The sequence below is a fragment of the Coregonus clupeaformis genome, chromosome 19 (assembly GCF_020615455.1).
Source record: "Coregonus clupeaformis isolate EN_2021a chromosome 19, ASM2061545v1, whole genome shotgun sequence".
Classification (NCBI taxonomy): Eukaryota; Metazoa; Chordata; class Actinopteri; order Salmoniformes; family Salmonidae; genus Coregonus; species Coregonus clupeaformis.
Genome location: NC_059210.1, coordinates 18,968,483 through 18,991,664, shown reverse-complemented (window position 1 = coordinate 18,991,664; position 23,182 = coordinate 18,968,483). Strand labels below are relative to the sequence as shown.

At 41.7% G+C, this 23,182-nt stretch overlaps 1 protein-coding gene across 2 annotated transcripts in view; it reads left to right on the top strand.

Annotated features, from left to right (window-relative positions):
- The first annotated feature begins 8,052 nt into the window (after positions 1 to 8,052).
- The window catches only part of cpt1ab (carnitine palmitoyltransferase 1Ab (liver)), a 64,718-nt gene continuing 49,588 nt past the window's right edge, over positions 8,053 to 23,182 (top strand). For both annotated transcript variants that reach the window (XM_041837629.2, XM_041837628.2), the window contains exons 1-2: positions 8,053 to 8,178; positions 22,877 to 23,041. In XM_041837629.2, the coding sequence (XP_041693563.2) occupies positions 22,901 to 23,041 (141 nt within the window). In that variant the 5' untranslated portion in view covers positions 8,053 to 8,178; positions 22,877 to 22,900. The remainder of the gene's footprint in view (positions 8,179 to 22,876; positions 23,042 to 23,182) is intronic.

Genomic DNA, 23,182 nt, shown 5'->3' with positions numbered 1-23,182 from the left:
AATACATCTTCAAATATAAGGAACTGGAACACAGAAGTACTAAAAAACCTGAAAATAGGTAGGAATCAACATGGTAGGGATAAAAACACAGCAAACAGAGGACATAGAAGGCACAGTATATATCTGGCCCCGTGCACTCGCTAAATCGTGGCATTAAACTCAGGAGAGTGGAACATCATTAGCCTAGTTCCATATTTGTTTGTGCTGTCTCGCCAACTCCTATGGTCATGGTATGAAAACATTTTTAAAATGTATGCACTCACTAACTGTAAGTCGCTCTGGATAAGAGCGTCTGCTAAATGACTAAAATGTAAAATGTAAATATGTAGCTTAAGAAACAAGGTTCATGAAATCAATAATTGGCTAGTAACAGATGACATTCATATTCTGACAATCTCTGAAACTCACTTAGATAATACCATTGATGATACAGTGGTAGCAACACATGGTTATAAAATCTACAGAAAAAACGAATGCCAAAGGTGGAGGTGTTGCCGTTTAAATTCAGAACCACATTCCTGTAAAGCGTAGAGAGGATCTCATATTAAATACTGTTGAAGTAATATGGCTACAGGTTAATCTGCCTCACCTAAAGCCCATTCTGGTGGGAAGCTGCTATAGACCAGTATCTGGATAACAGTCAGTATCTGGATAACATGTTAAATACTTGATAATATATGTGATATCAACAGAGGTATATTTTCTGGGTGATTTAAATATTGACTGGCTTTCATCAGGCTGCCCACTCAAGAGAAAGCTTCAAACTGTAACTAGTGCCTGCAACCTGATTCAGGTTATCAGTCAACCTACCAGGGTATACAAACAGCACAGGAATTAAATAATCAACATGTATTGATCACATCTTTACTAATGCTGCAGAAATGTGCTTTAAAGCAGTATCCAAATCCATTGGATGTAGTGATCACAATACAGTAGGCATATGTAGGAAAACCAAAGTTCCAAAGGCTGGGCCTAATATAGCGCATTAGAGGTCATACAATACGTTTTGTAGTGATTCCTATATTGTTGATGTAAAGAATATTTGTTGGTCTGTGGTGTGTAAGGAGGAGCAACCAGACACTGCACTTGACACATTTATGAAATTGCTTACTCCAGTTACTAATAAGCATGCACCCATTAAGAAAATGACTGTAAAAACTGTTAAATCCTTGTGGATTGATGAGGAATTGAAAAATGGTATGGTTAAGAGGGATGAGGAAAAAGGAATGGCAAATAAGTCTGGCTGTACAACCGATTGGCAGATGTACTGCAAATTGAGAAAAGATGTGACTAAACTGAATAAAAATAAGAAAAAAACTATACTATGAAACAAAGATAAATGACAAAGAATGATAGTAAAAAGCTTTGGAGCACCTTAAATGAAATTTTGGGCAAAAAGGCAAACTCAGCTCCATCATTCATTGAATCAGACAGCTCATTCATCACAAAACCTACTGATATTGCCAATTACTTTTATGATTTTTTCATTGGTAAGATTAGCAAACATAGGCATGACATGCCAGCAACAAACTCTGACACTTCACATCCAAGTATAATTGATCAAATTAAGAAAGACAAGCATTGTAAGTTTGAATTCTGTAAATTGAGTGGAAGAAGTGAAAATATCATTGTTGTCTATCAAAAATGACAAGCCACTGGGGTCTGACAACTTGGATGGAAAATTATTGAGGATAATAGCGGATGATATTGCCACTCCTATTTGCCATATCTTCGATCTAAACCTACTAGAAAGTATGTGGCCTCAGGCCTGGAGGGAAGCAAAAGTCATTCTGCTACCGAAGAATAGTAAGGCCCCCTTTACTGGCTCAAATAACCTACCAATCAGCCTGTTACCAAACCTTAGTAAACATTTTGAAAAAATTGTGTTTGACCAGATACAATGCTATTTTACTGTAAACAAATTGACAACAGACTTTCAGCACGCTTATAGGGAAGGACATTCAACAAGCATGGCACTTACACAAATGACTGATGATTGGCTGAGAGAAATTGATGATAAAAATATTGTGGGAGCTGTTTTGTTAGACTTCAGTGCAGCTTTTGACATTATCGATCATAGTCTGCTGATGGGAAAACGTATGTGTTATGGCTTTACACCCCCTGCTATTTTGTGGATAAAGAGTTACCTGTCTAACAGAACACAGAGGGTGTACTTTAATGGAAGCCTCTCTAACATAACCCAGGTAGAATCAGGAATTCCCCAGGGCAGCTGTCTAGGCCCCTTACTTTGTTCAGTCTTTACTAATGACATGCCACTGGTCTTGAGTAAAGACAGTGTTTCTATGTATGCGGATGACTCAAGACTATACAGCTACTACAGTGAGTGAAATCACTGCAACACTTAACAAAGAGCTGCAGTTAGTTTCAGAATGGGTGGCAAGGAAGGAATTAGTTAGTCCTAAATATTTCAAAAACTAAAAGCATTGTATTTGGGACAAATCATTCACTAAACCATAAACCTCACCTAAATCTTGTAATAAATAATGTGGAAATTGAGGTGACTAAACTGCTTGGAGTAACCCTGGGTTGTAAACGGTCATGGTCAAAACATGTTGATACAACAGTATCTAAGATGGGGAGAAGTCTGTTCATAATAAAGCTCTGCCTTTTTAACAACATTATCAACAAGGCAGGTCCTATATGCTCTAGTTTTGTCGCACCTGGACTACTGTTCAGTCGTGTGGTCAGGTACCACAAAGAGAGACCTCGTAAAATTACAGTTTGCTCAGAACAGGGCTGGCCTTTAAATGTACACGGAGCTAACATTAATAATATGCATGTAAATCTCTCATGGCTCAAAGTGGAAGAGAGATTGACTTCATCACTACTTGATTTTGTAAGACGTGTTGACATGCTGAATGTGTTAAGAGACACACACACAAGCACAGACACACATACACATGATAAGACACGCAATCTACACACACGTACACATAGATGTTGTATTGTAAATATGTGATAGTGGAGTAGTGGCCTGAGGGAACACACATGTATTGGGTAAAGTGCTTTGAAATGTAATGTCATGTAAAATTTGTAATTATATATATCTGTCATAATGTTGCTGGACCCCAGGAAGAGTAGCAAGGCAGCAGCTAATGGGGATCCTTAATAAATAAATAAATACAAATACAGTATGTGGGTATGTGCGGGTGTATTGTGATGGACGAGCTAAACCACTTCTATGCTCGCTTCGAGGCAAGCAACACTGAAGCATGCATGAGAGCACCAGCTGTTCCGGACGACTATGTGATCACGCTCTCCGTAGCCGATGTGAGTAAGACTTTTAAGCAGGTCAACATTCACAAGGCCGCAGGGCCAGACGGATTACCAGGACGTGTACTCCGAGCATGTGCTGACCAACTGGCAAGTGTCTTCACTGACATTTTCAACATGTCCCTGACTGAGTCTGTAATACCAACATGTTTCAAGCAGACCACCATAGTCCCCGTGCCCAAGAACTCTAAGATAACCTGCCTAAATGACTACCGACCCGTGGCACTGACGTCTGTAGCCATGAAGTGCTTTGAAAGACTGGTCATGGCTCACATCAACAGCATAATCCCAGAAACCCTAGACCCACTCCAATTTGCATACCGCCCCAACAGATCCACAGATGATGCAATCTCTATCGCACTCCACACTGCCCTTTCCCACCTGGACAAGAGGAACACCTACGTGAGAATGCTATTCATTGACTACAGCTCAGCATTCAACACCATAGTGCCCTCAAAGCTCATCACTAAGCTAAGGATCCTGGGACTAAACACCTCCCTCTGCAACTGGATCCTGGACTTCCTGACGGGCCGCCCCCAGGTGGTAAGGGTAGGTAACAACACATCTGCCACACTGATCCTCAACACGGGGGGCCCCTCAGGGGTGCGTGCTCAGTCCCCTCCTGTACTCTCTGTTCACCCATGACTGCATGGCCAGGCACGACTCCAACACCATCATTAAGTTTGCCGACGACACAACAGTGGTAGGCCTGATCACCGACAACGATGAGACAGCCTATAGGGGAGGAGGTCAGAGATCTGGCCGTGTGGTGCCAGGACAACAACCTCTCCCTCAACGTGACCAAGACAAAGGAGATGATTGTGGACTACAGGAAAAAAAAAGAGGACTGAGCACGCCCCCATTCTCATCGACGGGGCTGTAGTGGAACAGGTTGAGAGCTTCAAGTTCCTTGGTGTCCACATCACCAACGAACTATCATGGTCCAAACACACCAAGACAGTCGTGAAGAGGGCACGACAAAGCCTATTCCCCCTCAGGAGACTAAAAAGATTTGGCATGGGTCCTCAGATCCTCAAAAAAATTCTACAGCTGCACCATCGAGAGCATCCTGACTGGTTGCATCACCGCCTGGTATGGCAACTGCTTGGCCTCTGACCGCAAGGCACTACAGAGGGTAGTGCGTACGGCCCAGTACATCACAGGGGCAAAGCTCCTGCCATCCAGGACCTCTATACCAGGTGGTGTCAGAGGAAGGCCCTCAAAATTGTCAAAGACTCCAGTCACCCTAGTCATAGACTGTTCTCTCTGCTACCGCACGGCAAGCGTGTACCGGAGTGCCAAGTCTAGGTCCAAAAGACTTCTCAACAGCTTCTACCCCCAAGCCATAAGACTCCTGAACAGCTAATCATGGCTACCCGGACTATTTGCACTGCCCCCCACCCCATACTTTTTACGCTGCTGCTACTCTGTTAAGTATTTATGCATAGTCACTTTAACTCTACCCACATGTACATATTACCTCAACTACCTCAACTAGCCGGTGCCCCCGCACATTGACTATGCAACGGGTACCCCCCTGTATATATAGCCTCCCTACTGTCACTTTATTCTATTGTATATATAGCCTCCCTACTGTCACTTTATTTTTACTTCTGCTCTTTTTTTCTCAACACTTTTTTGTTGTTGTTTTATTCTTACTTTTTTGTTTAAAATAAATGCACTGTTGGTTAAGGGCTGTAAGTAAGCATTTCACTGTAATGTCTGCACCTGTTGTATTCGGCGCATGTGACCAATAAAATTTGATTTGATTTGATTTGATTTGGATGGTGGGGTGTGTTTTTGTGTTTGGAAAAGTGTGGAGTAAAGTGAGTGAAAAAGGAAAATGGTTGCAAATGCCAGAGCCCATGTGTGTCTACGAGCAGGAGTTGTGACAGAGAGAGCTTTCAATTTTGTACAGATATGGGGTATACATTCAATAAATTATAAATATAGTTTATTTATTTATTGTCCTATCATGATTGTCCCCTAGACACCCACTTGAGAAACCCATACACTAAGGAGAAGTCCTTATCTGTTTTATAGGCCTACTGCAAGTAGCCTATATGCAGCTAAGACAGAAAGATAAATGAGGTCAGAGACCCACTAAAGCAGCACCGCCACCTCAAAAGTCTGAGCCTGCCTGGCAGGGTTGGTCCAACAAAGCCAAAGTCCCCTGATGGGTGAGAATAATATACAAGGAATTTCTCAATGCTGCTAATGACAACCTTGACGACCTTGTACCTAGCTGGTGGGAATTCCGGTGGGGTGCCCCCACCCAGGTAGTGGCAGTGCTGGCAACACTAGCTGAAGTAACCCATGGGGAGGGGGTCACACTTGGACAATCAGAGAGGGGGAAACTTATTGTGGCCCTGGTGGCACAAAATAATGAAAAGGTGTGACTGCACAGAGATCCTTGGGGAAATGGTCACAACGGGGAATCAGCATGTGTTTGTGTGTCAGGGGAGGGGAGTGAATCTGAGCTCCATCAGCTAGGACTTGATATTGGTTAATCAAATCTCCCCATTCTTGCTCAATTTGGCATGCCTTCTCAAACAGCTACAACTGTATGTGCATTCACACATCAAGTCTTCTCTTGAGTTTGGCTCGGGGATGGAACAACTGTTGAACATCTGAGCTTGTGGTTGTTTGTGGGAGAAGGGTGGGGAGTGTGTGTGTGTGTGTGTGTGTGTGTGTGTATCCCACATCTGTTGCTATGGGGTAATGATGTTAGGGACAAAATAGGATGAATCACTAATTGTTTGCCCAAATAATAATTGCTTGCCAAAAATATACAGTATATTATTTTTTTAAATAACTGTATACAATATAATTGAGGCGAGGGCGTTGGAAATGCTTTTGGCAGTTAATCTGCTTCTGTTCTGTGGGTGGCACTGTGTGCTCTTTTTAAAGGATGTGTCCCAATCTCTCAAAGGCCCTAGAATCCAGGTGGACAGGGGTGGTCTGCCAGTCACTGGGACGACAACCCAACTTGGGATGGGGGGAGGTTTTAGCGGGTGGAATAGTGGAGAACAATTGAAGGATTACTTAGTAGCAATGCAAATATCATGGTACAGCTATATGAACACTCAATCATTATGGTACTTTTTAATGGTAAGTTTAGAAAAATATATTATGATAAATAGAATTGAAACTTGTATCTCATTATGGGAAATGGTGAAATAAGTATAGCCAGTTATAATTGTAATGGCTTAGCAGATAATAAGAAAGGAATTTACTTCTCCCATGGGCAAAGAAACTCAAAAGGGGTGATTATATTAATTAACAATGAACATGTTATTGGACCATAAACAGATTTGTCTCATTAATCTATACGGTCCAAATAATGATGATCCACGCTTCTTTGAAAATATATATAATACTTTATCAACCCTACAAGTAATACAAGCCTCTATTATTATTGTGGGAGATTATAATACAGTTTTCAATACCTCAATGGACCGTAAAGGAAATCACACTACAAACTATCACCCTCATGCACTTAAGGAAATCACGAAAATCATGGATATATTGGAACTAGTGGATATATGGAGGCTTAAATATCCTGACCTAGTGAGATATACATGGTGGAGGCTGAATCGAGCTAGTCGCCCTGACTACTTTATTATGTCATTCTCGCTGGCACCAAAAGTGAAAAAAGTGTTGATAGGGGACAGAATGCGGTCGAGTCATCAAATAATTGGCATATACATTACTCTTACAGAATTTCCACGTGGGCGAGGATATTGGAAATGTAATCAAAGCCTATTGGATGACAACTTGTTTATAACTAGGACAGAATAATTTCTAACTGACTTATTCCAACATAACATAGGTACATCAGATCCCCTTACTGTATGGGACACTTTTAAATGTGCCTTTAGAGGCCATGCAATGCAATACTTATCTTTAAAACAAAAGCAATTTAGTTTTTTTTTAAAGTGTTCATATTAACAAAGGAATTAGAGGGACTAACAGTACAGATAGACAGCAATAAAAACTGTACCATAGAGGCACAGAATAAGTTAAAGGAAAAACTAAAATAAATGGAGGAACTTATTCAAGAAAGATCAAGTGTAATATATAATAAACAATAAAGCGATCTGGGTGGAATATGGGGAAGAATATACCAACTTATTTTTGATTATTCAACATAGAAATGCAGGGTTTTTTCTTTTAAAAAACCAGTCTTGTATTTATTTGCTAATCATAAGGTATTTTTTTTTATGATGAATCCTTTGCTTTTGGACCATGACATATGTTTGTGAAACTATATAGGCACATTTACAGAGTATTTAAAAGTTGCAATCTATATTTGTCGATCACAATCTAGTCCGGTTGCGCCCACAACTAGACCTTGTTTCAAATGTATCAAGAAATAATCATATTTGTATGCCTAGCAATCAACAAATGTACATTGTTTAAAGCACACTTAAGTCTCAGTCACAAATGACAGCTCCAATAAGTACTTTATGGTGAACGAAAGGCTTGTAGAAGCATGACTCTTTTGAGTTTTCAGTTCAGCTCTCGTCGATTAGGGGTCCTGCCTGCTCTGGGCATTACTGACTCAAATGAACGAAAGTTCAATGAACGAGTCGAAACATTCGTTCTTTTGACTGAACGAGTCGAAAAGATCAGAGTCAGTAAAAAGAGCCGAACTTCCCATCAATAGTGTCCGTATAGCCTCTCCCAAGAAGAAGAAAAATAAGAGCTAATGTGACGTTTCAAACTGGGCGGTCTCTGAAAGTCCTCACTCTCCATTCATACGGCGCCTTGCTACAGTCAACGGCGAGGGAAGTCTAGCCAAGTCTCACAACCTTGGACACGTTCAAAAAAGTCCTCTTTTACATTTTGCGTTGCGAATATACACGTTTGGAGAAAGGGCTGGTGAGTAAAATCAGAATTTGTTTGAGTCTGTTTTGTTTTGTTCGATTATAGCAGTTTTCGAAGTGTGGCTGCAGTCAAACCCTAAAGTCAAAATTGTCTATATCGTAAAAACACAAAAACTAGCTTTTTGGTCTTAATTTAAGGTTAGGCATAACTTTAGCAGTGTGGTTAAGAGAAATTGTAGAAATAGGCGGGGTTTTGCCATAATGACTTTGTGGATGTGGTAACTAGTGACGACCTCGGTACTGGGGAATCTCTGACGTTACATTTTTTGTGTTCAGTCTTCAGCGTAGTGAAGTGGATATACAGAAATATTTTACTACTATGATATGTTTGTAAAGAAGACACTCGCCTATAGACCTAAATTCACAATGAGCCAGAAGTGTTTATGAAACTGAAGTGTTTATAAAACAAGTTTTAAATTAAATACTTATATATAGTATTTTGACCTTTCTTTGCACTTACTCTGTGTCATAACTACCGTATATGACACTTCAATAAAACAATGTTGTTTATTGATGTGGTCACGCAGGGCTCATCTGCGAAAGAGACCGTGGTCTCAACATGACTCCTTAGAAAGGTTTAACAAATTGTGCGGCGCCCTATAGGACTCCCAATCACGGCCGGTTGTGATACAGCCTGGAATTGAACCAGGGGGTCTGTAGTGAAGCCTCAAGCACTGAGATGCAGTGCCTTAGACCACTGCGCCACTCGGGAGGCTAAATAAATATATGGCCAAATAAATATGTGTTTGACTATCTCTCCAGTGTAAGGAATCTGTGTTGAGAATACAATATTTGGATGTAAATACAGTAGGCCTACCATTCATGTCATAGTATTTTGACAGCAACGTTGTTTCACAACAAAACCAGCATCAATGAATCGCTGAACTGTTGGGATCACAACACTGCTATTGGGCAGGGGTCCAAACAAGAGGTCATTCATTCTCTATCAGTCTCATTGGCAAATACTTTATTATTCCCCAAGTTTGTTTACATTTTGAGCTGCAAGGCTATTGTCTAAACGTCGCTACAATGTCAAAGGGGACACCTGCCCTCCAAATAAACCAGAGGAAGGTCAGAGAGAGTACAGTACAGGTGTGTGTCCTTTGAGGGCCTTATGCAAGGCAATGAAGCCATAACCTAATCAGGCATAATTGATGAATCATTAGGCAATGCATTAGATTATCTTGCTTCATGCCTTCTTACATTGACTAAAGTTAATTTAGGTTGACTCTGAAATACCCAATTATAGCCTAATGTTGCGAGTTATTCGTTGCTCGTTTGCCTAGAATTCGAGCGCTACAGCTCGGCGACCTTTCCCCTAGTTTCCAGTAGCACAGTCATGTGATCACGGGAACCCATCTGGGGGAAGGGAAAGTGGCTGGTGAAACAGCTGAATGGAAACACAACTGCGTCGCTGCCGGCTGCCATGGGTGGCCAGAAATGTGTCCTTAATATAATATAATAATATGCCATTTAGCAGACGCTTTTATCCAAAGCGACTTACAGTCATGCGTGCATACATTTTTACATATTTTTACATCCTTCATATGCTTACTACACCGCCAACGCGCGCATGTTGATTTTGTCCATCGACCCCAGAGGCGATCATGACACGCAGGTTAAAATATTGAAACCAACTATACTAATTTGGGGGCATGTCGAAACACATATTGAACATTAATGGCCATTAAGCTAGCTTGCTATTGCTAGCCTCTATGTCCTGGGAGATGAACATTGGGTTGTTATGTATGTTACCCCGAGTCATACAAAATCGTGTATCTCTACTCCGACGATTAATCCACAGATAAAAAGGGAAACCTAGTTCGTTTTTAGTTAGTTATCTTAAATTAATCTTTCCTAATTTATCTTTCAGGCCTCCAGTGGGTTTGTATCTTCCTGACATTCAATAAGGAGGTGACTTGAAGCGCGTGTAGCTGCTCAACTAGAACCAACCAAGTTCTATTTTAGCGCCTGGCTACGCATACGCTCGTTCACGCGCGTGAGCGTATGGGTGAAATAATTGAATAACGTCTAAATTTATATAGCAATGCTCGCACACGCAACCAGGTTTGCATGTCATGCCCATACACATCGTGATGTATTTCATTACGCTGTACTGATAGAGGAGTGCTTGTCTCTTATTTTTCATTAAAGACATGATACATATATTGTTTCAAGTGATAATAGAACATGTTTTGTTAAGTTACTTTTTCCTCAACTTGTTTCTCTAATTTTAAAGTAGGTCAAGCTAGCTTGCACTGCAGAGCAGCTATAGCTAGCTAGCTAAAAGCTGGGCTAGGTTGAAGATACCACTAGCTAGTAACCTCCACCTAAAAATTATAATTAAAAACATTTAATTACCATCACAATAAACTTAAACGGGAGGCAACAGTCATATAATATAATTGGCTTAACAGCCAATGTGTATTATTTAACATTACTATTAAAATAGTACTCACTTATAGGAATGGGTAATTGTTTATAAGTTGCTAGCTATCCCATAAAGTCATCACCGAAAACAACATATTTTCATCTTCTGTGGTTTGGTAACTTCATGTTCTTTGATGGACTCTGGCTGGAAAGAAGAAGACGCAAAGTTTGAACAATTTCAAAGTATGCAGCATCCGTCTCGCAACAGAGCCTTTAACCGCAAGGGGGCGTTGCGATTCCACTTATGGGTAATGTGAACAAGGTTTTACTCCGCCCAAAATCTGTCCACGAAAATAAGCCCAATAAGTGAGGAATTTTTGTATGGAGGTCAATGAGAGTGTTGAATTTGGTCAAAATAAAATTGCTAATTTGCTATGTGAGGCTTATTTGATCTAATAGAAGTTTCATAATGGATGGGTTGTTTTGAATGCACTGATATAAGTGGACACACGTGGCATTTAGGCCACTGAAAAAAACAACTTCATATCGGAGTTGTGCCTGTTGTTATAGATATAGATTGAGGACTCATCATGGCTATAACCCGTTTTAGCATGGACATTGCCATTGAAGGCTTCCAGCATTTTAAAGTAGTCAACTGGGTGGGGATTCCTATGAGTTGGGCACAATCAGCCAATGAAGAAGAACATTTACTACTTTAAAATGGAGATAGACTCAATGGCCTTACCCACGCTGTCACAGACGCAAGAATGGCACAGATACAAAGATGAGTCTTCCTTCTATCTCTATGGCCTGTTGTTCACGCAAGTATCTGCCCTCTCATTAGCTAGAATGGTCCCACCTGATCTCGCCTCCTCCCGCCTGCCTTCCATCTTTGAGGACATGTATTTCCATTGTTAGAGCGGTCACTTGACTATCTTGTCAATATAATAGACAAGCTTTGTTCAATACTGGATTGCTTTAATGGATGTTTAGCAACAACTGATGTGTGCACAACTATGGGGCAAAACAGACGGGTTGGCTTAGATTGTTCACATGTAAACTATATTTTGTTTCCAATGTTTATTGAAAACATAAATACATTTGCACAATGAGCACTTGTTGTCTCTGAAATACATCATTACAGTTGTTGGTTAGCTAGCTAGAGGATTTTAGTCATATTAGTATAGACGTGTCATCAGTCAAAACAAGACATGGTATCAAGAACAAGATATAACGAGCCACGTACAATTACATTTTAGTCATTTAGCAGACGCTCTTATCCAGAGCGACTCACAGTTAGTGAATACATTTTTTTTTTATACTGCCCCCCCGTGGGAATCGAACCCACAACCCTGGCGTTGCAAACGCCATGCTCTATCAACTGAGCTACATCCCTGCCAGCCATTCCCTCCCCTACCCTGGGCCAATTGTGCGCCGCCCATGAGTCTCCTGGTCGCGGCCAGCGGCGACAGAGCCTGGATTCGAACCAGGATCTCTAGTGGCACAGTTAGCACTGTGATGCAGTGCCTTAGACCACTGCGCCACTCAGGAGTTTCTTGTCACTGTTGCTAGCTATCTGGCCATCCAGAATCACAACAACACACATCCTTCTGCCCCATTGAAGCGTGCGTATCGTTTTCGTTACGTTCTCAGCTAACCCAAAAAAGAAAATGGCTGACCTATTAGAGGTCAGTGGGGTGGGCCATGTTCTAACAAATAATAGGAACACATGGTAGTGGTGTTCGTTATTAGCCTGGCAACAACATAATGTCATGACCTGTTTTTGTTTTGCCTCATTGATAATTGGCAATGGTAATATTCAGTCACATGCGATGCCACTTTGTAGAGATATGGAAAATTCATTCTCTGAATCCCAGACACACTAACATGCCTACACAGCCATGTTATGTGTAACATGTCAGACCAGTACACCCACTTCAAATGGATTTCTGTAGTATGCTTGCTCCATATCAATTGAAGTGAAGAATGATGGCTGCTGGCAAGTAAATACTTTTCTCTGTGACCTCTGTTCAAATATTAGCTTGTTGTATTGTAAGATGTGGCATACAATTCACAAATCAGTTCAGACAGTTTAGGGTAGTCTGCATCTTTCAACCCTTTTCTCTGTGACCTCTGTTCAAATATTAGCTTGTTGTATTGTAAGATGTGGCATACAATTCACAAATCAGTTCAGACAGTTTAGGGTAGTCTGCATCTTTCAACCCTTTTCTCTGTGACCTCTGTTCAAATATTAGCTTGTTGTATTGTAAGATGTGGCATACAATTCACAAATCAGTTCAGACAGTTTAGGGTAGTCTGCATCTTTCAACCCTTCATTGTTAGCTTCTCCTAACTGCATGCCTTTCAGGAGAGCTTGTGAGTGTCAGGTTTCAGGAACGAGACCAGTTGTTATTGTAATGTGGGACCGTAACTGAAGGACTTTTATTTTGATAGCGGATGCTGTGGCTCTGACTATAAAGAGCAGGGGTTGCTGGGATAGCTTCAGCCATAGCAGGTGCCAGCTCTCTGCTCATATGATTTATCCTTATTTTATTCGTCCCCTGAAGATGTGTGGTTTCTCTTATTAAACCTTGGAGTCTATATCTGAAGTCGCAATGTCCATGAATTATCATTCCTTACCCTAGCCTTACAGTAACGGAACACAAAACGTGTAAATTGAGTCTATAGAAAAAATAAACCTTGGTGAAAGGTCTTGCTCATGCGCTATGAGACATGAGTATCAAATACTGTAAATAGAAAATAAAACAGATGCCAATTTGTATGGTTACAGCCTGTAGGCCCAGTGTTTCCCCTATATGCATTTAGCAGTGGCTGGACGCCTCTCCAAAAAGTATGATGCAAATTAAAATGTTCTGGATTGTAAACTTAAACGACTAAAACCAGATATAAAGTATGTAGAAAAGGTAATGGAGCTATATACAGTATTTTAAAATAAGCTCATCTTTGAAAATGAAAAATCACAAGAATAAAAACTAGACAGTCAGGGAGAATCAAAAATTCCCCCATTGATTTTGTTATAATGTTTGAGTCACTCAGATAGCATAGGAACATGGCATAAGCCATGGCAAAATGTGTAGAATGGCAGGAAACTACACTGAACAAAAATGTAAATGCAACATGCAACGATTTCAAAGGTTTTACTGAGTTACAGTTCATATAAGGAAATCAGTCAATTGAAATAAATTCATTAGGCTCTAATCCATGGATTTCACGACTGGGAATACAGATATGCATCTGCTGGTTACAGATACCTTAAAATAAAAGGTAGGGGCGTGGGTCAGAAAACCAGTCAGTATCTGGTGTGACCACCATTTGCCTCATGCATCGCGACACATCTCCTTCGCATAGAGTTGATCAGGCTGTTAATTGTGGCCCACTCCTCTTCAATGGCTGTGTGAAGTTGATGGATATTGGCGGGAACTGGAACATGCTGTCGTACACGTTGACCCAGAGCATCCCAAACTTGCTCAATGGGTGACAAGTCTGCTGAGTATGCAGGCCATGGAAGAACTAGGACATTTTCAGCTTCCAGGAATTGTGTACAGATCCTTGTGACATGGGGCCATGCATTATCATGCTGAAACATGAGGTGATGGCGGCGGATGAATGGCACGACAATAGGCCTCAGGATCTCGTCACGGTATCTCTGTGCATTCAAATTGCCATCGATAAAATACAATTGTGTTCATTGTCCGTAGCTTATGCCTGCCCATACCATAACCCCATCGCCACCATGGGGCACTCTGTTTACAACGTTGACATCAGCGAACCGCTCGCCCACACGACGCCATCTGCTTGTACAGTTGAAACCGAGATTCATCTGTGAAGAGCACACTGCTGCAGAGGAAAAGTTCATTAGAGGTACCAGCCTCAAATTGCAGCCCAAATAAATGCTTCACAGAGTTCAAGTAACAGACACATCTCAACATCAACTGTTCAGAGGGGACTGTGTGAATCAGGCCATCATGGTCGAATTGCTGCAAAGAAACCACTACTAAAGGACACCAATAAGAAGAGAGACCTGCTTGGGCCAAGAAACACGAGCAATGGACATTAGACCGGTGGAAATTTGTCCTTTGGTCTGGAGTCCAAATTGGAGATTTTTGGTTCTAACCTTTGTGTCTTTGTGAGACGCGGTGTGGGTGAACGGATGATCTCCGCATGTGTGGTTCCCACCGTAAAGCATGGAGGAGGAGGTGTTATGGTGTGGGGGTGCTTTGCTGGTGACACTGTCTGTGATTTATTTAGAATTCAAGACACACTTAACCAGCATGGCTACCACAGCATTCTGCAGTGATACGCCATCCCATCTGGTTTGGGCTTAGTGGGACTATCATTTGTTTTTCAACAGGATAATGACCCAAAACACACCTCCAGGCTGTGTAAGGGCTATTTTACCAAGAAGGAGAGTGATGGAGTGCTGCATCAGATGACCTGGCCTCCACAATCCCCCGACCTCAACCAAATTGAGATGGTTTGGGATGAGACAGACGGCAGAGTGAAGGAAAAGCAGCCAACAAGTGCTCAGCATATGTGGGAACTCCTTCAAGACTGTTGGAAAAGCATTCCGGGTGAAGCTGGTTGAGAGAATGTCAAGAGTGTGCAAAGCTGTCATCAAGGCAAAGGGTGGCTATTTGAAGAATCTCAAATATAAAATATATTTTGATTTGTTTAAGTCTTTTTTGTTTACTACATCATTCCATATGTGTAATTTCATAGTTTTGATGTCTACACTATTATTATACAATGTAGAAAATAGTAAAAATAAAGAAAAACCCTTGAATGAGTAGGTGTGTCCAAACTTTTGACTGGTAGTGTATGTTTGGTGTTGTTGATGTTTGATTCTGTGAAACTTGGGGAATAGCTCTCAGATTGTCATGATCACTTGGTTGGTACAGGCGAGCACATCAGTGGTGGAGCAGGAGCTCCAATGATTGCTCTCTGTCTCATGGAAATAGTTGCAGTGTTCAGCTGTATATATATATGTTGTTTTGTCTTGTTTCTACCGATGTAATTCATATGAAAACATTCCAAACCGCTTGCTATAGCTAGCAAGCTAGCTAGTCTGTCAGGCAAGAAAAGTTGTGTGTGGCAGTAAATTTGGGCTGCGCTTGCGAAGCGTCAACCTCAGCTGTCACTTTCACTAGCTTGCCGTACAGACAACCAGCTAACTAGCCACCGAATTGGAGATTAGAGTAATTTGTGTTTATCTGTTGGGTTTAAGTCATGGTTTGTCATGTTTGCTAGGTACAGATATTCATAGGCTATACATTGCCCTGTTTCCTATTATTTGACAGCTTAGCTGTCGTGTTAGGGTAGATGCGCAGTGGAGATATGATATTGAGTTGCAGTGATATTTGTTTACATAGCCAGCTAACAAGTTGCTTGTTTTGTCCCGTTTCTACCGATGCAATTCATTTGGAAACTGTCCCAGCTTCTTAACTAATCAGCTAACATTGGCGAACTCTGTAGTTAGTCTGTCAGGCAAGAAAACAAGTGTTGGAGGCAACACTGTCACTTGATTGTCTCACTCCCTCCCTAGAAAGACAACCAGATAACTATGCCTATCGAAATAGATGAATAATTATTTGAAACCTGTTTGGCTAAATTGAGTATAATGTCATCTTTGTAATCTTTTACTTTCAACATCCTAAATAAATAAACAATAGATGATGATGCGTTGAATCTGTAAACCGTTGTGCCACATACAGTAATTTGACTTCTTACCGTCTATAAAAAGTAATCTGACCATGGGTCTTGAAGTGTGTGTACCGTATATAGCCTTTATGGTTATAATCTGATCCATCTATGAGCATGTTCATGAACATCTTTCATGTACTCTATCCTGTCTGATTATCCATCAGTCTGACATACAGTACATTCGGAAAGTATTCAGACCCCTTGACTTTTTCCACATTTTGTTACGTTACAGCCTTATTGTAAAATAGATTACATTGTTTTTTGCCCCTCATCTATCTACACACAATACCCTATAATGACAAAGCAAAAACAGGGTTTTAGAAACATTTGCAAATGTATAAAAAAACAACAACTGAAATATCACATTTACATAAGATCCTCTCAAGCTCTGTCAGGTTGGATGGGGAGCGTTGCTGCACAGCTATATTCAGGTCTCTCCAGAGATGTTAGATCGGATTCAAGTCCGGGCTCTGGCTGGGCCACTCAAGGCCATTCAGAGACTTGTCCCGAAGCCACTCCTGCGTTGTCTTGGCTTTGTGCTAAGGGTCGTTGTCCTGTTGGAAGGTGAACATTCACTCCAGTCTGAGGTCCTGAGCGCTCAGAGCAGGTTTTCATCATGGATCTCTCTGTACTTTGCTCCGTTCGTCTTTCCCTCTTTCCTGACTAGTCTCCCAGTCCCTGCCGCTGAAAAACATCCCCACAGCATGATGCTGCCACCAACATGCTTCACCGTAAGGATGGTGCCAGGTTTCTTCCAGACGTGACGCTTGGCATTTAGGCCAAAGAGTTCAATCTTGGTTTCATCAGACCAGAGAATCTTGTTTCTAGTGGTCTGAGTCCTTTAGGTGCCTTTTGGCAAACTCCAAGCAGGCTGTCATGTGCCTTTTTTCTGAGGAGTGGCTTCCGTCTGGCCACTCTACCATAAAGACCTGATTGGTGGAGTGTTGCAGAGATGGTTGTCCTTCTGGAAGGTTCTCCCATCTCCACAGAGGAACTCTGGAGCTCTGTCAGAGTGACCATCAGGTTCTTGGTCACCTCCCTGACCAAGGCCCTTCTCCCCCGATTGCTCAGTTTGGCCGGGCGGCCAGTTCTAGGAAGAGTCTTGGTGGTTCCAAACTTCTTCCATTTAAGAATGATGGTGGCCACTGTGTTCTTGGGGACCTTCAATGCTGCAGACATTTTTTGGTACCCTTCTCCAGATCTGTGCCTCGACACAATCCTGTCTCGGAGCTCTACGGACAATTCCTTCGACCGCATGGCTTGGTTTTTGCTCTGACATACACTGTCAACTGTGGGACCTTATATAGACAGGTGTATGCCTTTCCAAATCATGTCTACTCAATTCAATTTACCACAGGTGGACTCCAATCAAGTTGCAGAAACATCTCAAGGATAGATCAATGGAAACAGGATGCACATGAGTTACATTTTGAGTCTCATAGCAAATGGTCTGAATGCTTATGTAAATAAGCTATTTCTGTTTTTTATTTGTAATACATTTACAAAAATGTCTAAAAAACCGTTTTTGCTTAGTCATTAGAAGGTATTGTATGTAGATTGATGAGGGATCATTTTTTAAAATACATTGTAGAATAAGGCTGTAATGTAACAAAATGTGGAAAATGTCAAGGGGTCTGAATACTTTCTGAATGCACTGTACATATGCACACCATGAACTGAGAAATAATCTGGCCACTAAGGGCTTCATAAAATAATTTTGATTGATTGAAAGCGCTGTATAGCATTATGATGATACTGTGTGTGTGTGTGTGTGTGTGTGTGTGTGTGTGTGTGTGTGTGTGTGTGTGGAATGGGAGGCGTGTAACTGTAAGAGTGGATTATTAGGAAAAGAGTATGTATATGGTTGAGAAAAAGAGAGGAAGGAAGAGAGAGACAGTGTGAGCGGGAGAGAGAGAGATGATGTTCCTGACCAATTGTATCCTATTTGTTGGCCTGCTCCTCTCTCTCCCTCTCTCTCTCTGTTAGTCTGTTCCTCTAGGCCAGTGAAAGCGAGGGAAGTGATGTGGAGAGTCAGGGCTCAGCAGCAGAAGGCAGGGGGGAAGAGGAGTAAGAGATGATAGGAGGGATAGAGATGTGGAGCTAGGAGGAAGAGTAGGGAGAAGTGGAGTGAGAGGAGAGTGGAGGGGGAGAGGAAGAGGAGAGTGGAGGGAGAGGAACATGGAAAGGAAGAGGGAGAGGACAAGCAGAGGGATATGAAGAGCACAACCGAGAGGGCAGCCTACATTTCCATGGAGTGTGTCTGCCCCAAGTCCCACTATTCACCCTTGTACCACACAGCCTAAAGTGACAGTGGGGTTATGGAGTTGTTTTTAAAAGTGGAAGGAGTCTGTTATTATTTTCAGATCTGGTGTTTAACACCAACCTGTCAGCCACCACGTCCAATTCACTGAATTGTTTTCAAGTAGGATACTATTTCTACATTTTGTGTCATGCCTAGTCTGTACTAAATCTTATTGAGAGAGGTTATCTACATTTTGAAATAGTCTCTGAATAGTTGTTTGCATTTTTACATTGTTACAGAAGTAAGAATCTTTGTCAATCAAATAGCCTACTTTGTGTGGGTCTTGACATACTTTCTGAATATTGACCTCTGGTCACATTTTGGATTATCTTTTAAATATTTATATGTAAATATGGTAGTTACAGTCTTGTCCCATCACTGCAAGGCGAAGGTCGAGAGCCATGCGTCCTCGAAAACCATAACTGGCACGCAGATCGCTAGAAATGGTAAGATAAATTGGCATTCCACATGAGAAAGGTGGCCGACTCCTTGTGTAGCCTATTACCAGCAACTTCAGGAGAGTAATGGCAGAATCTGCTAAAGCCAGCAGGAGCGGGAGAAGAATAGTTGGGTCAGGTTAAAATGTTTTTCTAGATCTCTTGCGCCTCTTGAGGTATTTGTCTTATTAAAACACATGGGGTGTGTTTTATATATGGAAAATACGCTGCAAAATCTTTTGACCAATCGATTGGTCGAAAGAACAGACGACTAGGGATGCACAATATATTGGTAAGCATATCGGAATCGGCCGATATTAGCTAAAAATGCCAACATCGGCATCGGCTCTATGTATAGTTTAACGCCGATGTGCAAAACCGATGTCAAAGCTGACGTGCATACCTGTATAACGTAGGTAGATGACGTAATGACGCCACGAAAAATACAGCGCTACACGTGCAACACAGCATTTCTAACCTAGCCCACAATATCTGGTGTCTGGTGTCAAAGGAAGATAACAAAAAGTCCAAATGCATCGTTTGTGCTGCTATTATTTCCCAAGGAGGGGAGAAAGTGAAATCTTTCAATACCACAAACCTAATTACTCATTTGAAAGTGCATCACCCCAGACGTTCAGCGACTATTTACAACTAAAGCAGAAAAAAACTAAGCTCACACTTCCAACAACTAAACAAGTTCAAGTCGAGCAGTCATTTGAAAGAGTAAGAAAATTCTGGCGAGACAACTCAAAGGCGCAATCCATTAACGCCAAGATAATGGAATTCATTGCCCTTGACATTCTACCGTTCTCTGTCGTGGATGATGTTGGCTTTCGCCGACTGGTCGAGCACCTCGAGCCCCGGTACACACTACCAAGTAAGCGGTACTTTGCAGATGTTGCCCTACCGGAATTACACAGTATTGTTGAAACGTACATCCATGAGCTACTTGCTATGGGCGTCACTGCTATTAGCTTCACGACTGACATTTGGACCTGCGATGTCAGCCCCATGAGCATGCTGAGTCTGCCAGCACAGTGGGTCGACAAGGATTTCGTACTGAGGAAAGCTGTATTGTATGCTCAAGAATGTGCTGGTTCTCATACCGCTGCTGCCATTTCAATGGCATTTGAGAACATGTTTGAAACGTGGACAATCCCCAAGAACACAGTGCATGCTGTGCTACGTGATAATGCACATAACATGACAAAGGCTTTGGAAGAATGCGGAGTTGCCAGTTTGCCATGCATGGCACACACGCCAGTGGCAACAGGTAGGAAGATAGTGGGTCATTTTAAACACTCACAGCTAGCATACAGCCGCCTGCAAGCAATACAGGAACAATAACGAGTGCTTGGCGTGTACGCAGCCGACTATGAGTTACCTGCAACAATCAGTACAAACCAGTGGACTCTCATTGAAAAGATGAACACACTCCTAGCTCCATTCGAACAACTGACTCGAGAAATAATCTCATCAACTGCGTCTGCAGCAGACGTGATACCCTCTGTCATGGCATTGAAACGCCTGCTCAACAAAACTGCCGACACAGACCGTGGGGTTAAAACTTGCAAAAGTACTCTACTCGAGGCTGTGAACAAGCGATTCGGTGGCATTCTCTCTGAGCCTCTTTACTGTGCCGCCACCACGCTCGATGCCAGGTACAAGTACCGCTACTTCGATGCAGACAAGAAACAGGGTTTACGTGAAATGCTACAGACACAGCTGGACAAGATGGAAATGGACACAGTGACAGTGCGCACCAAGGAAGAGGACCCACGACAGAAGAGGCCATGGACAGACAGAGCTGAAACTTCACTGCTTGACATGTATGATGAAATCCTGGTTGAGAATGGAACGACTGAACAAATTCACAACAAAACAGCACAGCAAGTACGTGAAAGAAATAGGTTTTTATGATGTTTTACTGGTAATGGGGACATACGTAAGTGCTATCAAAATAACTTTTTGGTCAGTGTGTGTGTGTGTATAGAGAGCCGCGTTGTATTTTCATTTTCTGTTACTACATCGGCCAACATTTGCCAATGTTGATCTATGCCTAATGATCCTTTGGAATGCAAAAAGAATGCAATATGTTGTCACCTAGAGATGCACCCCTCCTCACCTAGTCATGTTGTCCCTTGTCTAAAAAGTATTAGGCCTACCTTCAATTGGGTTTGTTGAGTGGTTTAGGGGTGACATGCCAGGCAGCCATGGATGCTGGTTGAGGTTTGCCTTAGAAAATAGGCTATATATGACAAACCCACCGATCTGTCTTTGTAGATAATATTGTAAAACATACTCCACCAATACATTTTTGGATCAAAGTTTCATGGCCATGTTAACTGAAAGATAATGTACAGCGTAGCATAGTAACTCTGTAGAACCTCAGGCCCTACCTGGGTAATGATCTATGCAATTCACAGGTAATCATGAAATACCTGGGCCTTGAGTGAACCTATAAGGAAATGTGATGGTAGCACCATGTTACAACTATTCAATCATTTACCAACCAGACTGAAGATAATCTGGCATACCTAGCTTTATTAGGCCTACTTCTCCTCATAATCGTACCACTGAGTAAGCTAGTAGTAGGTTGAAACTGCCTCGGGTTAAGGCGTAGACCTACTCTATAAAATGAGATGGAGTTCTATCTAGTGAAATGAGATGCGCCTTCAGTTCACTGCTCTCACAATAGTCTACTAGACTGAGATTCCACTTCTTGTTGGGGATTAAAAAGAGTGAGGCTGTGTCTCAAAATGGCACACTATTCCTTATTGTGTCCTTCTTTTGACCAGGGCCCACAGGGTCAAATGTAGTACATCAGGGTTCCCCAACTGACTGAGACTGAGATTCCATCCATGGGCAAATCAGCTCCAAGTGATTTACATTTTGGAAATCTGTTCCAAAGTATTCCCACGCATAATAGAGAGTGCCCTCTGTAATTATTGGGACAGTGACACATTTGTTGTTGTTTTGGCTCTGTACTCCAGCACTTTGGATTTGCAAGAATGCAATGACTATGGGGTTAAAGTGCAGACTTTCAGCTTTAATTTGAGGGTATTTTCATCCATATTGGGTGAACTGTAGACATTACAGCACTTTTTGTACATAGTCCCCCCATTTTAGGGGCCAAAACAACAATAAACTTGTCAATGTCCCAATAATTACAAAGGGCACTATAGATGTGATGGTATACAAATGTAAGCAAGGTTTGAAATGATTATGTTTTAGACAAATATTATATCAAGTTGGGCTTCTTGTGGTCAAGTTGCAGTCTACAAATTATTTGTAATTATCTTTCAGCCTCCTGACCATCCACTCAAGAAAAATTGTCCCGCGGCTGAGTCTAGCTGATGATCCCTGTAGTATATTATATAGGAAATATTTGAAATACTTTTCCGTTGTATGCCCTAATGAACATGACCCTGTAGATTTGTATTTTCTGTTATTCCCCACCCCTGGTTGCAGAGCGCTGTTGGACCAATTATCATTAGCTGGAGATTATTACGTTTATGAAATGCTTATGTACTGCTTATGAATGCACATGGGTTATGAATGTGTTATGAAGTCTTTATCTAGGTGTCTTTACTTTTAGATAAAGTTTTAGTGTTTTTTAAATCAATTTCCAACTTAAGCGCATCAAATGAAACTGCACTTGTCTTTACGCTAAGCTGGCTACAAGTAAAGAGATGAGAGACTGACCTCGAGATGATCTTTCCCTGATCATGTTCTGACCTCAGTAACAAAGGTCTCCCTTGTAAAAGAGGTCTTCTAACCTCAATGGGACTTCCAGGTTAAATAAAGAGGGAAAGAAACTAATCCTATCGATGTGTCATGTCCCCTCCTCCCTCTCTCCTCAGTGACCCCGTGCAGCAGCAGCCACCATGGCAGAAGCTCACCAGGCCGTGGCCTTCCAATTCACCGTTGGGCCCGATGGCATTGACATGCAGCTGTGCCACGAGGCCCTGCGCCAGATCTACCTCTCAGGCAAGCACTCCTGGAAGAAGAGGTTCATACGCTTCAAGGTGAGGGGATGCAATTAACTAATTAGTCAATTAAGGCTAATCAGGGCTCAAGACTAACTTTTTCCCCAGTTGGCACTGATGCCACTAACATTTTTACAAAAATGTTGTCACGGCGTCACGCAATAGAAAACATTTGTAATA